This window comes from Spinacia oleracea, chromosome 5 (assembly GCF_020520425.1).
Source record: "Spinacia oleracea cultivar Varoflay chromosome 5, BTI_SOV_V1, whole genome shotgun sequence".
Taxonomy (NCBI): domain Eukaryota; kingdom Viridiplantae; phylum Streptophyta; class Magnoliopsida; order Caryophyllales; family Amaranthaceae; genus Spinacia; species Spinacia oleracea.
In genome coordinates this window covers 69990392-70004577 of record NC_079491.1, presented here as the reverse complement: position 1 = coordinate 70004577, position 14186 = coordinate 69990392, and the positions used below count along the sequence as shown (strand labels likewise).

The window sequence follows — 14186 nt, the reverse complement described above, 5'->3', positions numbered from 1 at the left end:
CTTTAAATTTTAATTAAATTTGTATGTTTCCGGTTAGACTAGAAATACAATTTTATGTTTAAAATTAGTAAAGCATATGAATTTATTGGTTTGAGTGGGAGCACTTTTTAGTCATAAACTCTTGATTAGGTCTACAAATCCTTAAGGTTAAAACAACTCGATTAGAATTAATAAGGACTGAATAATTGGTAGATTATTGGTGCCCTTGATTAATTGCTGCAAATGTTTACGTGATGCATAATGTGTTTTACTAACCAGCAATGTGGGCCATTCATGATAATGAATGGGTGAATGGTATATATTGTATATGTACTGTTTTGCAGGTTATGAAGTGACTAGTATGGCCCAAATAGGATAGAAAATATGGTCTGCGTACCATTAATTTGAATGTAATTGGTCTAAAGTACCAAAGTTGTTTTTCAATTCAAATATGGTCTGCGTACCATCAAATAGTTGTAATTAGTTATAACTTATCCTATTTGAAGAAAATGGTGCCTCCCACGGAGATTTTCAAGACGGACTTTGAAGTCAAAGCTTCAAGATGAAGTCGGGCCATACTAGATCACAAATATCTTATGCATGTTTTAAGTTATTTATTGCTTTAAATATGTCTTAAAATGCATGAGATCAAAAGCTTGATTATGTTGCATGATTAAGGATTTTAGTTCACTTAAAATCTAACCAACATAGTAAGAGCCTTAAGTTCCAAACTTAAAAATTGAGTTAAAAGGTGCCATGCCAAAATATACACTTGCTTGGATATCCTTTACATCAATCTAGTAATAGTTTTCGCTCAGCGAGGTGTTACTTATTGGTCCTAAAGGGGCAAGGTACACAAATAATTGTGAGTACATGTTAGTTTTGGTGAAACTCAACGATATAAGTAAGGAGTCCTTTTATGTCGTGGCAAATTCGATAGGTTTACCTAATAAGTTCTTAGACGTACCTATCAACCAAGAATAGTTTCTAGACTATTAGCAAAAGGCTTTTGCTTACCTAAGATGTTCTAGGATTAAGTCGACAAACTGTGCTTAGTTCTTCAATGATTTTAGGATCTTGGAATCATTTTATTCACACCTGCCGGAACACATAACTTGAATAAAATGCTTAATAAACATTGAATTATGCATGAATGCTAGAATTTAAGTTTATTAAGAGAAACTGTGAATGGTTATTTATTTGTTTATTCTTTTCAATTGTAGTTTTAATATGGCAAACAACAATTCATTCAACATTCGATCAATTCTCGAAAAGGAGAAGTTGAACGGGAAAAACTTCCTTGACTGGCAAAGGAACTTGCAAATAGTTCTTATGCAGGAAGAAAAGGAGTATGTCCTAGATGAGGCGATGCCCGAAGCTCCAGGCGACGGGATCACTCAGGCAGCCCTCAATCGTTGGATTGATGCCAACAAGGATGTGAAATGTCTAATGCTCGCCACCATGAGTGCGGATCTGCAGAAAACGTTCATCAACTCAGATGCTTTCACAATCATCAGTGAGTTGAAGAACATGTTCCAAGATCTGGCTCGAGTCGAAAGATTCGAGACTCATAGGCAAATTCTTGAGACCAAGCTTAAGAAAGGCGAGCCCGTAAGTCCACATGTTCTCAAAATGATTGGACTCATTGAGAATATGAGTCGGCTGGATCAGCAATTTTCTCAGGAAATGGCTATAGACACCATCCTCCATTCTCTTCATAGCGGGTATGATCAGTTCAAACTGAACTACAGTATGAATAGTCTGGACAAAACGCTCACTGAGCTTCACGGTATGCTGAAAACCGCTGAAAAGACGCTCAAAAGTGATAAGCAGGATGTGCTTATGGTGCGTGGGGGCAAGTTCAAGAAATCTGGAAAGAAGAGGAATGCTAAGAAAGGTGGCAACAAGGCCAGCCCAACTAAGCAAACTGGCGCCAAATCTGCAAAGAGGAAGGTCAGTCAACCCACTTCTGAATCCGAATGCTTCTGCTGCAAGAAGAAGGGGCATTGGAAGAGAGATTGCTTGAAGCTAAAGGAAGATCAGAAGAACGGAACAGTCGTTCCATCTTCAGGTATTTTCGTTATAGACTGTATACTTGCTAATTCAACTTCTTGGGTATTAGATACAGGTTGTGGCTCACACTTATGTTCCAATCCACAGGGACTAAGAAGAAGTAGAAAGTTAAGCAAGGGTGAAGTCGACCTACGAGTGGGAAATGGAGCACGGATTGCTGCATTAGCCGTAGGAACATACTATTTGTCGTTGCCCTCCGGGCTAGTTTTGGAACTGGAAGAATGTTTCCATGTTCCAAGTCTTACTAAAAACATCATTTCAGTTTCTTGCTTAGATGCTAAGGGATTTTCCTTTATAATAAAAGACAATAGTTGTTCGTTTTATTTTAAAGAGATGTTTTATGGATCTGCTAGATTAGTCAATGGACTTTATTTATTAGATCACGACAAACAAGTATATAACATAAATACCAAAAAGGCCAAAAAGGATGATTCAGATCTCACCTATCTGTGGCATTGTCGATTAGGCCATATAAACTTGAAACGCTTAGAAAGACTTCAAAGGGAAGGAATTCTAGAACCATTTGACTTAGAGGATTATGGTAAATGCGAATCATGTTTACTTGGCAAAATGACAAAGCAACCTTTCTCTAAAGTTGGAGAAAGAGCAAATGAACTATTGGGTTTAATCCATACAGATGTATGTGGACCAATGAGTACAAATGCTAGAGGTGGTTTCAGCTACTTTATCACTTTCACTGATGACTTCAGTAGGTATGGTTATGTCTACCTAATGAAGCATAAGTCTGAATCCTTTGACAAATTCAAGGAATTTCAGAGTGAAGTAGAGAATCAATTAGGCAAGAAGATTAAGGCACTGCGGTCTGATAGAGGCGGTGAATATCTGAGCTATGAATTTGATGACCATCTGAAAGAATGTGGAATTCTATCAGAATTGACTCCTCCTGGAACACCACAATGGAACGGTGTGTCAGAACGGAGGAACAGAACCTTGCTAGACATGGTCAGGTCAATGATGGGTCAGGCCGAACTTCCATTAGAATTTTGGGGACATGCACTAAATACAGCTGCACTCACTATAAATAGAGCTCCGTCTAAAGCTGTCGAAAAGACTCCATACGAATTATGGTTTGGAAAGCCTCCAAATGTGTCTTTTCTTAAGATTTGGGGATGTGAAGTATACGTCAAACGATTAATTTCAGACAAACTTCATCCAAAATCTGACAAATGTATCCTTGTGGGCTATCCAAAGGAAACAAAGGGGTATTACTTCTACAATACATCTGAGAACAAAGTGTTTGTTGCTCGAGATGGTGTCTTTTTGGAGAAAGATCACATTTCCAAAATGACAAGTGGGAGAAAAGTAGACCTCGAAGAAATTCGAGTCGAACAACAAACTCTAGAGAATGCTCAAGATGACATTCAGGATGAAACTCAGAGATCTTTAGAAGAATCTGGTGAGAATCATGGTCAATCTAGAAATGTTACCCCGCGTAGATCGCAAAGATATAGATCTCAACCGGAAAGGTACTTAGGTATTTTGACGAACGAGAGCTATGACGTTCTATTACTTGAAAGTGATGAACCTGCGACTTACAAGCAAGCTATGACGAGCCCTAGCTCCAAGCAATGGCAAGAAGCCATGCAATCTGAATTAGACTCCATGTCTGAAAACCAAGTATGGGATTTGGTCGATTTGCCAGATGGCTACCAAGCCATTGGAAGCAAATGGGTTTTCAAACTGAAAAAGGACAAGGATGGGAAACTTGAAGTTTTCAAAGCTAGATTGGTTGCGAAAGGTTACAGGCAAGTCCACGGTGTGGATTACGATGAAACCTTTTCACCAGTTGCAATGCTAAAGTCTATTCGAATAATGTTAGCAATCGCTGCATATTACGATTACGAAATATGGCAGATGGATGTCAAAACCGCTTTCTTAAACGGCGTTTTAACAGAAACTGTGTTTATGACACAGCCTGAAGGTTTTGAGGATCCAAAGAATGCTAAAAAGGTATGCAAGCTAAAGAAGTCAATCTACGGATTGAAGCAGGCATCCAGGAGCTGGAATATACGTTTTGATGAAGCAGTCAGTGACTTTGGTTTCATCAAGAACGCGGACGAATCTTGTGTATACAAGAAGGTCAGTGGGAGCAAAATTGCTTTCCTAGTATTATATGTCGACGACATATTGCTTATCGGAAATGACATTCCTATGTTGAACTCTGTCAAGATTTGGCTTGGGAAATGTTTTTCGATGAAGGATCTAGGGGAAGCACAGTACATATTGGGCATCAAGATTTACAGAGATAGATCTAAAAAGATGATTGGACTTAGTCAAAGCACTTATATCAATAAGGTGCTTGATAGGTTCAAGATGGCGGACTCCAAGCGAGGCTACCTACCCATGTCTCATGGAATGACTCTAAGCAAGACTCAGTGCCCAAAAACACTTGATGAGCGTAGACGAATGAATGGGATTCCATATGCATCATTGATTGGTTCAATAATGTATGCTATGATATGTACACGCCCGGATGTTGCGTACGCACTCAGTGCTACGAGCAGATACCAGTCAGACCCAGGAGAGGCGCATTGGACTGCTGCCAAGAATATTCTGAAGTACCTGAAAAGGCACAAAGATGACTTCCTGGTCTATGGTGGAGATGATGAATTAATTGTTAAAGGCTATACGGACGCAAGTTTCCAAACCGACAAAGATGATTTCAGATCACAGTCTGGGTTTGTCTTCTGCCTCAACGGAGGAGCAGTAAGCTGGAAAAGTGCTAAGCAAAGCACCATTGCGGATTCTACAACTGAAGCGGAGTACATTGCTGCACATGAAGCAGCAAAGGAAGCTATATGGCTAAGGAAGTTCATAGGAGAACTTGGTGTAGTCCCCTCCATTAAAGGACCAATAGCCCTGTATTGTGATAATAACGGAGCTATTGCACAGGCAAAAGAGCCTAGACACCACCAGAGAGTCAAGCATGTACTTCGTAGATTTCACCTTCTACGAGAGTTCGTTGAAAGAAAAGAAGTCGAGATAAGCAAAATTGGAACTGATGACAACATATCAGATCCATTAACTAAACCTCTGCCGCAAGCGAAGCACAACTCGCACACTGCAGCTATGGGAATCAAGCATATTGGAGAATGGCTTTGATGTCTCTGTTTAATGTTTTAAAGTTTTAGAGTTTAAATCTTTGTAAAACATTATTGGTTAATCATTCACAATAAATGAAAGGAATTCATTTTTCCATTTAATTTGTGGTTTATTAAATGATGAGTCCCTTCAACTTGACGATATATTCAAGATAGACTGTCAGGACCAGTCCTGTGACTAAGAAATGTCTATCAAGTGAACTTGAATGTCAAAGGTTGAAAATGGTCCCTAATCGGAGTTTTCTATAAAATTGGACGCATAGAAAACGTTAGACGATTAGAATGCAAGATGACTAGTAGTTCTGTTTCTTGAACTATGTGGACATGGCAATGTCATAATCATTTGCATAGATACTTACTTTGGGAAGACTAGTATCGGACAAGACCTATGAAACTTTACTGTAAGAGATGAAAGTCTGTCATAAGTAAATTTCATTAAATTATTAGACACTAAATCCTCAATACCTGAGTGATTTGAGATTACTTGTTTGAGAACTGGTTGCTTTGACGTTGACCAACCGTCGCACCGTAAAAGGAGGCTATAAAGGCAACGCTCAGGTAATCACCTATCAAACGAAGTCTAATCTCAAGATCGCAAGATTGGGATTGTCCTCCCATAAATCGGGATGAGATGCTTAAAAGTTGTACAAGGCCACTCGGAGAGCTAGAAACTGTGAAATGCATGGCCGTGCTCGGATGAATCATAGGCTATGATTATCTGTTTATTTGATCAGTTGAACTCTGAAACCGAGGAACACCTCTGGACATAATAAGGATGACAACTCTTACCTTATGTTCAAGAGCAAGCATCGAGCGACAAAGGAATTAGGAAATGCACACTTGTCCCTAAGGACAAGTGGGAGACTGAAGGAAATAATGCCCTTGGTCCAAGTATGCATTCTATGTTAAGTCTAATAAATGCGGTTCAGTATTAATTAACAAGTTAATAATTCAGTGAGATCAAGTGAGCTGAATGCCTAGCTAGAGGCCGCTTCAGTTCAAGTGGAATTAATGATATTAATCCACAGCTTACTCTTGACTGAACCCGTAGGGTCACACAAATAGTACGTAAACGGATCAAGTATTTAATGGCATTAAATACTCCATCTATGAATATTCGGAACCGACGGATCTTGGTTTCAGTGGGAGCTAAGATCGTCACAGGCAAGAAATGAATACTCCGGAAACGATGATATTGCCGGAAACGGAAATATGGATCGTATCGGAAATATGAATATTATCCAAGTCGTAGATGTTACCGGAAACGGAAACATGGTACGTATCGGAAAATATTATTGGAAATGGAAATATTACCAGAATCGGAAATATTGCCGGAAACGGAAATATTGTCAGAATCGGAAATATTACCGGAATCGGAAAATAATTCCGGAAACGGAAATATTAAATATTTGTTCGAAACGGAAATTAATTCCGGAATCGGAAATATTAAATATTGTTCGTATCGGAAATAGATTCCGGAAATGGAAATTTAATCGGAAGCGTATCGTACGAATTAGCATCGGACGAGGCCTGCCGGACGAAGGCCCAGCACGAAGCCAGGCCATCGCCCAGCAAGCACGCACGCCACAGCCCAGCGCGCACAAGGCCGCGCATACGTGGGCCGCGCTGCGTGGGCTGCTGCTCGCATGCATGGGCAGCCCTTGTGGCTGCCGTGTGTGTGTGAGTTTCAGCTCATGCGAGATTCCTGAATCTGCAAGAGTCAGTGTATGATTAAATGTCTATTCCTATTGGATAAATTGATTAAGTAGAATTCATGTAGAATTCTAATTCCAATTAATTCGCATCCTACTAGGATTACGATTCCTTTTCCATAACTCTATAAATAAAGGCCTAGGGGTCATAATTTATACACAAGTTTCAAAGTATTCAAAAGTGAGTTTTTGAGAGAAAATCAAACACACATCTTGCTCAAAAGTGCCGAATTTTCTGAGTACCTTAAGGGCGATTCTAGTTGGTCAATCTTAAGGCGGATCCGAACGTGCTGTGGACTTTCTACGGAGGGACGACACTTGGAGTCCTAAAAGACTTGTTCTTGTTCGGTTCGGGCGCAGCTAGGGAAGGCACGCAACAAAGAGTATGCATCTAATTATGCTATATGATTATGTGTAAATAATATGTTTCCTGGGTTAATGGTTGTTTCCGCATGATCTATGTAAATGTCACATGTATCATAACCTAACAGGCCATACATCATGGGCCGCACGGTGAACCCTTTTCTATTATAGCTCTCCATGTTCTCCGGTGGTGCCACTAGCATGAGCCTCTCCATAAGCCAAACCTTGGGGAGTATACAAGAAATGCATTTCAAAATTCAAATACAACTACAAATTCAACATAGAAGAAAGCTCCAGATCCTTACTTGGAGTAATACCGGACTTCCCAATGGCAAAGAAGAGGGGTCCGACTTCAGCAAGTCAAGGCCCATTAATGTTTCGCCGATCACGAGCGGCATTGGGTCCCGACCATTAGCAAACTGCTCTACAATCTCTATTAGGGAGGCATTGCCATTGCCAAACCCCTGCTTCGAAAAGAGAAAGCGAACAAAGATACAAAAACTCAAGGCCCTCAAGCGGAAAACTTTGGGAACATCAAGCCCAGCAAAGTAGGTGACAAGGAGGGACAAATCCACCCCTCTGCCATATACAACAGCACTCAAAAGTGGGGGCTTCAAGCCCAAATATCTCTCAAAGCCCAAGAAAACGTGTTCTTCAACACTGGGCATGCATGGCTCCGGCATAATGGGCCACCCCAATATGGCGCTAAACTCTTCAGGGAGGGGACATACCTCATCATTCCCAAAGCGGAAGACATGATGATTCGGATATTAAGCCTCCAAAGCAGCAAGAATGAAGTGCATATCCATCTTTACAAACCGGAAGGAGGCGAGCACCCCAAGATGCATGCCATCAAACTCCCTTTTCTCCAATTTGCCTAGCGAACCAAGCCACGAGTTCAAGGCATTTTCAAAGGACATAGTCATTTTCTCTCTTCTTTTTCGTGAGGAAGCAGTATACAAGGAATAGCAGGGAAGGATTGATGCAAGAAATGATCCGAAACACTCTCTATTTATACAAGAGTCGGCTTGCACGATAGCGCGCTAGCGCCAGGCGCCATGTCCTACGCTAGGCGCAGGGGCCTGCACCAAAGGACGAGGCCACCGTCCTCTTTTATGACTCCAAGTACACACTCTTAAGTGTTTCGGACAGCAAAGTACAAACCTCGATTATTCAAGATTCCAAAGCCGCAAGTCACGCAAATTCAAGCAGTCTGGATCAACGCTTCGGGCAGATTTCGGTGCAAATTATTCAAAATTCAAGCATTCTAGTTTTAGATCGGCGTCCTAAGTTGAGTCTGCATATGCATAAGCAAAAGCAAAAGTTGAATATACTTTGACTTGCGCTTTTCCTTAACAAAAAACCTCAGTCAAAGTGGGGGCTTATAGTGGGAATATACACCCGAAAAAATGGGCAACTTTTTTTTAATTTTTTCAAACTTTTTGCAAATTTTCCATGCATGCATATAGCTACAAATTTCAAGGCACACACAATGCATACAATTTCAAAAATTCAAACATACAAAAGCCAAAACTTCAAAAATTTCAAACCGATTCAAGTTCAAAACCATACAACCATGCAAGATTCAAGTTCCAAACCATACAAATCCATACAAATACAACCCAGCCTATACAAAATCAACCCAGGCAAGCTGGAACTCGCTACCATGCAGGATCAGTCTAAGTCTTCATCAGCTGTAACGTCCACCACAGGCTCCTTGTCCCTGTTTCGCCTCCTACGGCACTCCAGATCCCGGTCCAGCTCTGTTCCAGGGGTACCAGGATCCTGCTCCGAGATACGAAGACTGCCAGGAGAGGGATGAACTCCCTGCTGAGGAGAAGGATACTGATAAGGCGGCGGCATCGCCATGAACTGGTACGGCGCAAACATCTGAGCCTGACGCATCCTCTCCATCTCCTGCCAGTAAGCCCATGAATCCGCACCCCAAGGCTGAGGACCACTCCCTCCGAAGTAGTAACCAGGAGGAGGAACAAAAGGCCTTGAACTGCTTGCACCTCCAAACGCATGCCTGGTAGGATCAGCATGTACAAAAGGGGCAGCTGCCCGATAAGCATTCAAATGCCTCTGACGAGTACAACACCGGACCCCTGTCCTAGGTCCAAACTCGGTCCCTCCTGCCTCAAGGAAGTCTCTCCCTGGGGCTCCCTATCAACGGAACCTCTGCGCCCTCGACGACGCTCCTATACAAAATACAAATTTCAAGAATCATCATCCAAGTTCGAGTTTCCAGAATACAAATTTCAAAATCAAGAAGGGCACCTCTCTGTCCCGGCCAGAAAGCTTCAGGGTCAGCTTGGCACAATACCTCTTCCAGGAATCAATCAAGAGCATCCAGCGACGCTCTCTCACCCGAGGCTCCTGCATACAAAATTCAAGATCAATTCCCAAATACAAGATTACAATCAGTTTCAAGAAAATGCAACAGTACTTACAGCGGCATAATGCTCAGGTACAACATCATACGATCTCCAGTGCGGAAGAGAAGCTACAGGAATGGTCACCTCCACCTGTTCCCCGTCCGAGTTCTCATAGCGGAGGATCCTATCAGCATGGGGAATGTCCTCAGGATCAACCTCGTCCTCCTACATACAATCATACAATCATCCAATCATACAAGAATACAAGAATAGAAGAATACCAGAATACAAGATACAAAGTTCAAAAGCTCACCGGCAGTACGAAGCGTACTGGTGGAGCCAGCCTCCTTAGGAAGTCGTCATAGCCACCCTTCCTTTGTACAAAGTCCCTCCAAGCCCCTAGTATTCACATAGAGCCGGGCAAGATCTTCATCCAGCGTCAGCATGTACTCCGGTGGGTCCTTGGGGACAAACCTAGTCCCCGAACTGTGCTGAAGGGACACTCGCTCCCCTAGATACCACATGTGGTGATACACCCCTGGGAGAAAAACTTGTCGTCCAGACAAGAAATGGGCGCGAGCAGCCGAGGCAGGTACAGGCGCGTTGGAAAAAGGACGCCACACCACCTGCAAAGAAGACAACTCAGGCAACTGTACAAATACATATACAAAAGAGCAAAACAGTATAAAAATTTTACCTCATCAGCAGGTAGAACTCTCCAAGCTCTGCGGGAGGCCGGCAGAGGCATCCTCCTGCGCACCGCTCCTATCCAAGAGGCAGCATACGGGTAAGTCGCATCTCCAGTACGATCCGGCGCCAAAGTCGAAAAGTGCTCATATATCCAAATATTTCAAAAGCAAGCAAAACATCATTCAAGTTCAAATAGAAACATACAAGTACAAGGCACAAAGTAAAAGGAGTCTTCAATACCTCCTGCACACTCCACAGAGCACCCATGCTCGGCTCGCTCTCCAGCGCAGTCCGGGAGGCCCACTTCATCTCGTACAAGAGGTGGCTATAGGCCAAACCACCCCAGTTCTAGCTCAAAACAACCCTCAAATCCTGCAAAACTAAAAGGAATCTAATGTGCACCCGACTGTTCCTGCTCGAGGCCACTACCCTACTTACCAAAGCTAAGAGGAATAGCCTAACCCTCTGCTCTGCAGACACAACCGCACCACGGATTGCATCCACAATCACCGTCACGGTAGCATGGGTGTCGTCCTCTAACAAGTCAACAACAGGGCCGAGCAAGGCCCTGGCAGCGGCCGAGCGCCACGTCAGCTCCGAATCAAAGGTTACATACCTCTCAGAAAAAGGAAGACCCGTAATCATGGAAAACTCAAAAGGGGTAATGGTGATCTCCCCCCATGCCATATGAAAAGTGTTGGTGGTATCCCACCACCGCTCTAACAAAGCCCATAGTCGGGGTTTGATCCCCGTTCTCCTCGAAGTACCTCCCATGGCACGCCAGAAGTCAACCAGGCCCGTCTGCAACCAGATCTCCATAGCCTCCTCGTCAGCACGGATGACGGAAAAAGCCATCTGAAGCTCCGCCAAGGACCAGAAGGTGCGAAACGACTCTCCGTCAGCCTACAGATGAACGAATCAGCTCAAAACCTATACAAGTACAAAATACAAATTCAAAGCACACTACGAGACTCAACAAGCCAGCGCGAGGCCGCTGAGACAAGTAAAACTCCGGTCGAAATACTAGATCGGAAGGACTCCAACCAGTACCAAAAAAAGTGGGTGCTCTCCGGGGAATCATACCCCCATCCGGCGCATTTACCGCAGCGCTTCATCGTCCGAAGCGTCCTCCTCAGCAACTTGAACCACCGAAGACTCGGCAAGCTTCCTCCGAGTATGACGAGGCATACTAAATCAAGCAGAGTACAAAGTGTCAAAATTCTAAACTGGGGGCTATCCTATACTAGCCCGTGCGAAAATCAAAATTCAGAGGCTATCCTATACTAGCCGGTACAAAGTCAAAATTTCAAAACAAAATCCCTAGTGGAAGTACTAATTCAGCCAGGGACCTCTAGTTCAAAATTCAAATTCTACACCCCTAGGCTATCCACGCCAAAGCAGGTATACAAATTCTACACCAACACCTAGGCTATCCACGCCGAAGCAAGTATACAAGTTCTACACCAACACCTAAGCTATCCACGCCGAAGCAGGTATACAAGTTCTACACCAACGCCTAGGCTATTTACGCCGAAGAAGGTACGCAAGTTCAACACCAACGCCTAGGCTACCCATGCCGAAGACGACATTCCAAAACTCTACAAACAACATCTAGGAAGCCTAGCCTATGCTCTCATGAGACTTCGCAAGGTCACCAGTGAGACTACTATCTAAAAATACCAGGTACAATATTCAAGAAAATTTTCACAAATTCAAATCTACAAGTTCCAACATTTCCATTTCAAGTGGCTATCAAACAATTCTCAACAAAATTCAAGAAGCTTAAGCATACAAGCATCATTCCAAAGTACGAGAAAATTCAAATCTAAATGCAATCCTAGAGTTTATTTCATAAGCAAAAAACATGAAATACTTACATTGACAAGGCAAGAACAAGATCAAGGGGAGAGGCTAATCAACCTTTGAGAGAGAAAAGTAAGGAATTCAAGAGAGTGTGCCTCAAAATGGCATAGCAAGGGGAGATTTTATAGCTCAACCCCGCGCCAAACGCCGAGGCTCATGCTAGGCGCGGCCCGCGGCATGGGCAGAATCTGCCGCGCGCGGTCTCCCGTGCTAATTACACGTCCTTTACTGCTACGGTCTTCCGCACCAAGCATCAAATGTCGCATCAGGCCATCTTTCGAAAATACGGGTATACACCCGTATCTCCAAGTACAAACAGATTAATATTTCAAGAATACAAAGTCCAAAAAATACGATGACTCAGGCGTTTGACTCCCAACGGACCCAAGCTCCAGGAAAGTCAGCCGAAATTTCAAAATCTTAAGGGCCAGTGAAAAGTTCTTATCCCCAACAAAGCACATCCCCAACGGATCAACTTCGGATATTCAAAATTCAAAAATTCAATATTCAAAAATTCAAAAATTCAAGATTCAAAATTTTCGATGCCAAGCTCCGTCCCAATTCAAAGACGGAAGTGCAGTACAAATACGGACCGGTGTCGTCACAGCCGAACGGAGGTAGACTCTATCTTTTTTTTCTAACGCCTATTTTGTGCAGGTACCGGCGTACAAAGAGTGGTCTTGATTCCAGAACATCTTGATCATTCTCCGTCCCTTTCAAAATACTTTGACTTTCGCTTTCCTAACCGAACGCTTAGTCAAAGTGGGGGCTTTTGTAGACACCTAATTTGTGTCTCCCCTCTAGGATGATGACGATACCATTATCCTTACTAGGCGGTTAGAGAAACTCCGTGCGGAAATCCCAATTGCTAAGAACATCTCCAAAATACAAGATCCAAAATCCAATCCCCGAGGTCGTTCCCCTCCCGGAACTCGGTATAAAATACAATTTTCAAAAACCAAATTCAAATTCCAAGTACAATCTTATCTAGTAGACAATTTGATTGGTTTTACTAAGCCTTTTCCACTCAAAATCATAAAAGGCAAGTCAAATTCGGGCGCCGACCCACAAAACCGAGCAAGCCGGGCCCCGTCCCGTACAACCGGAATTCAAAACCCAAACGGCCTATTTTTAGACGCAAAGTCAAGTCTTAACCTCCAAGCAAACACTACGTGCCAAGAATCGTACTATTCGTACGAAGGTACATCAATACAAGATAAATCAAGGACGGAGCCCGCTTCCTTGTTTTGGCAGCACTCATGCCACGTCACCAGCGCTGGGCGCTGGTTTGGCGTGCTGCGCTGGCAATGGATGGCGTTTTGCAGCCATTTTTCCTATAAAACCCCCCTAATTTCCAGCATTTAGGGAGGCAGGTTCAATATACAACGTCGTAATACAAAAATTACGCCTCAAATTCAAATCAAAAAAATCCTTCAAAAACACATACAAACTTCAAGTTCTAAGCAATTGGGAGCTCTAAAATGAATTCTTGCCTAAACCTAAATAGATAAATCCGAATCCCACCATATTCAATCATGTTTCTTTGATTTTCCTATTTCAAAAATGATTAGAAAGTTGGCATTTTTAGTACTAAAAATGTCACTTGCAACAATCATACATCTTTTCAAAATCCAAACTTTTCAAAATACAAAAATGCAAACTTTCAAGATTCAAGGATGTTCAGAGTTGTTTGCAATCACTTATTTGAACTAGAATCACTTTCAAGTATGGAGTAATCAAAGATGACACCTTTCTAGCTTTAAAGGTTTAGTCTTTTGAGATTCAAGACTCCAATTTTCAATATACAAGTTCAAGTTTTCAAAATTCAAGATACCACAATGTTTAGGATTGCTCATGACTACTTCCCTAAACTAGGATCCTTTCAAAATAAGAGCACATCAAAGATCTAACCTTTTCAACATTAAAAGGCCCGATCTTTGAGATTCAAGTCTCTTAAGTTTGAATATTTCAAGTACAAGTTCAATATTTCAAGTTCAAGTTCAAAT

At 42.4% G+C, this 14186-nt stretch overlaps 1 protein-coding gene across 1 annotated transcript; it reads left to right on the top strand.

The window, feature by feature from the left end:
* Positions 1–1571: 1571 nt before the first annotated feature.
* LOC130460632 (uncharacterized) lies at positions 1572–2263 on the top strand. The gene is made up of 2 exons (XM_056827963.1): positions 1572–2050; positions 2140–2263. The coding sequence occupies exons 1-2, from the start codon at positions 1612–1614 to the stop codon at positions 2154–2156; spliced, it is 456 nt and encodes a 151-aa protein (XP_056683941.1). The 5' UTR covers positions 1572–1611; the 3' UTR covers positions 2157–2263.
* The last annotated feature ends 11923 nt before the right edge of the window (positions 2264–14186 follow it).

Coding starts and splice junctions, on each gene's coding strand:
- LOC130460632 (XM_056827963.1), top strand. CDS start 1,612: ATGATTGGACTCATTGAGAATATGAGTCGGCTGGATCAGCAATTTTCT.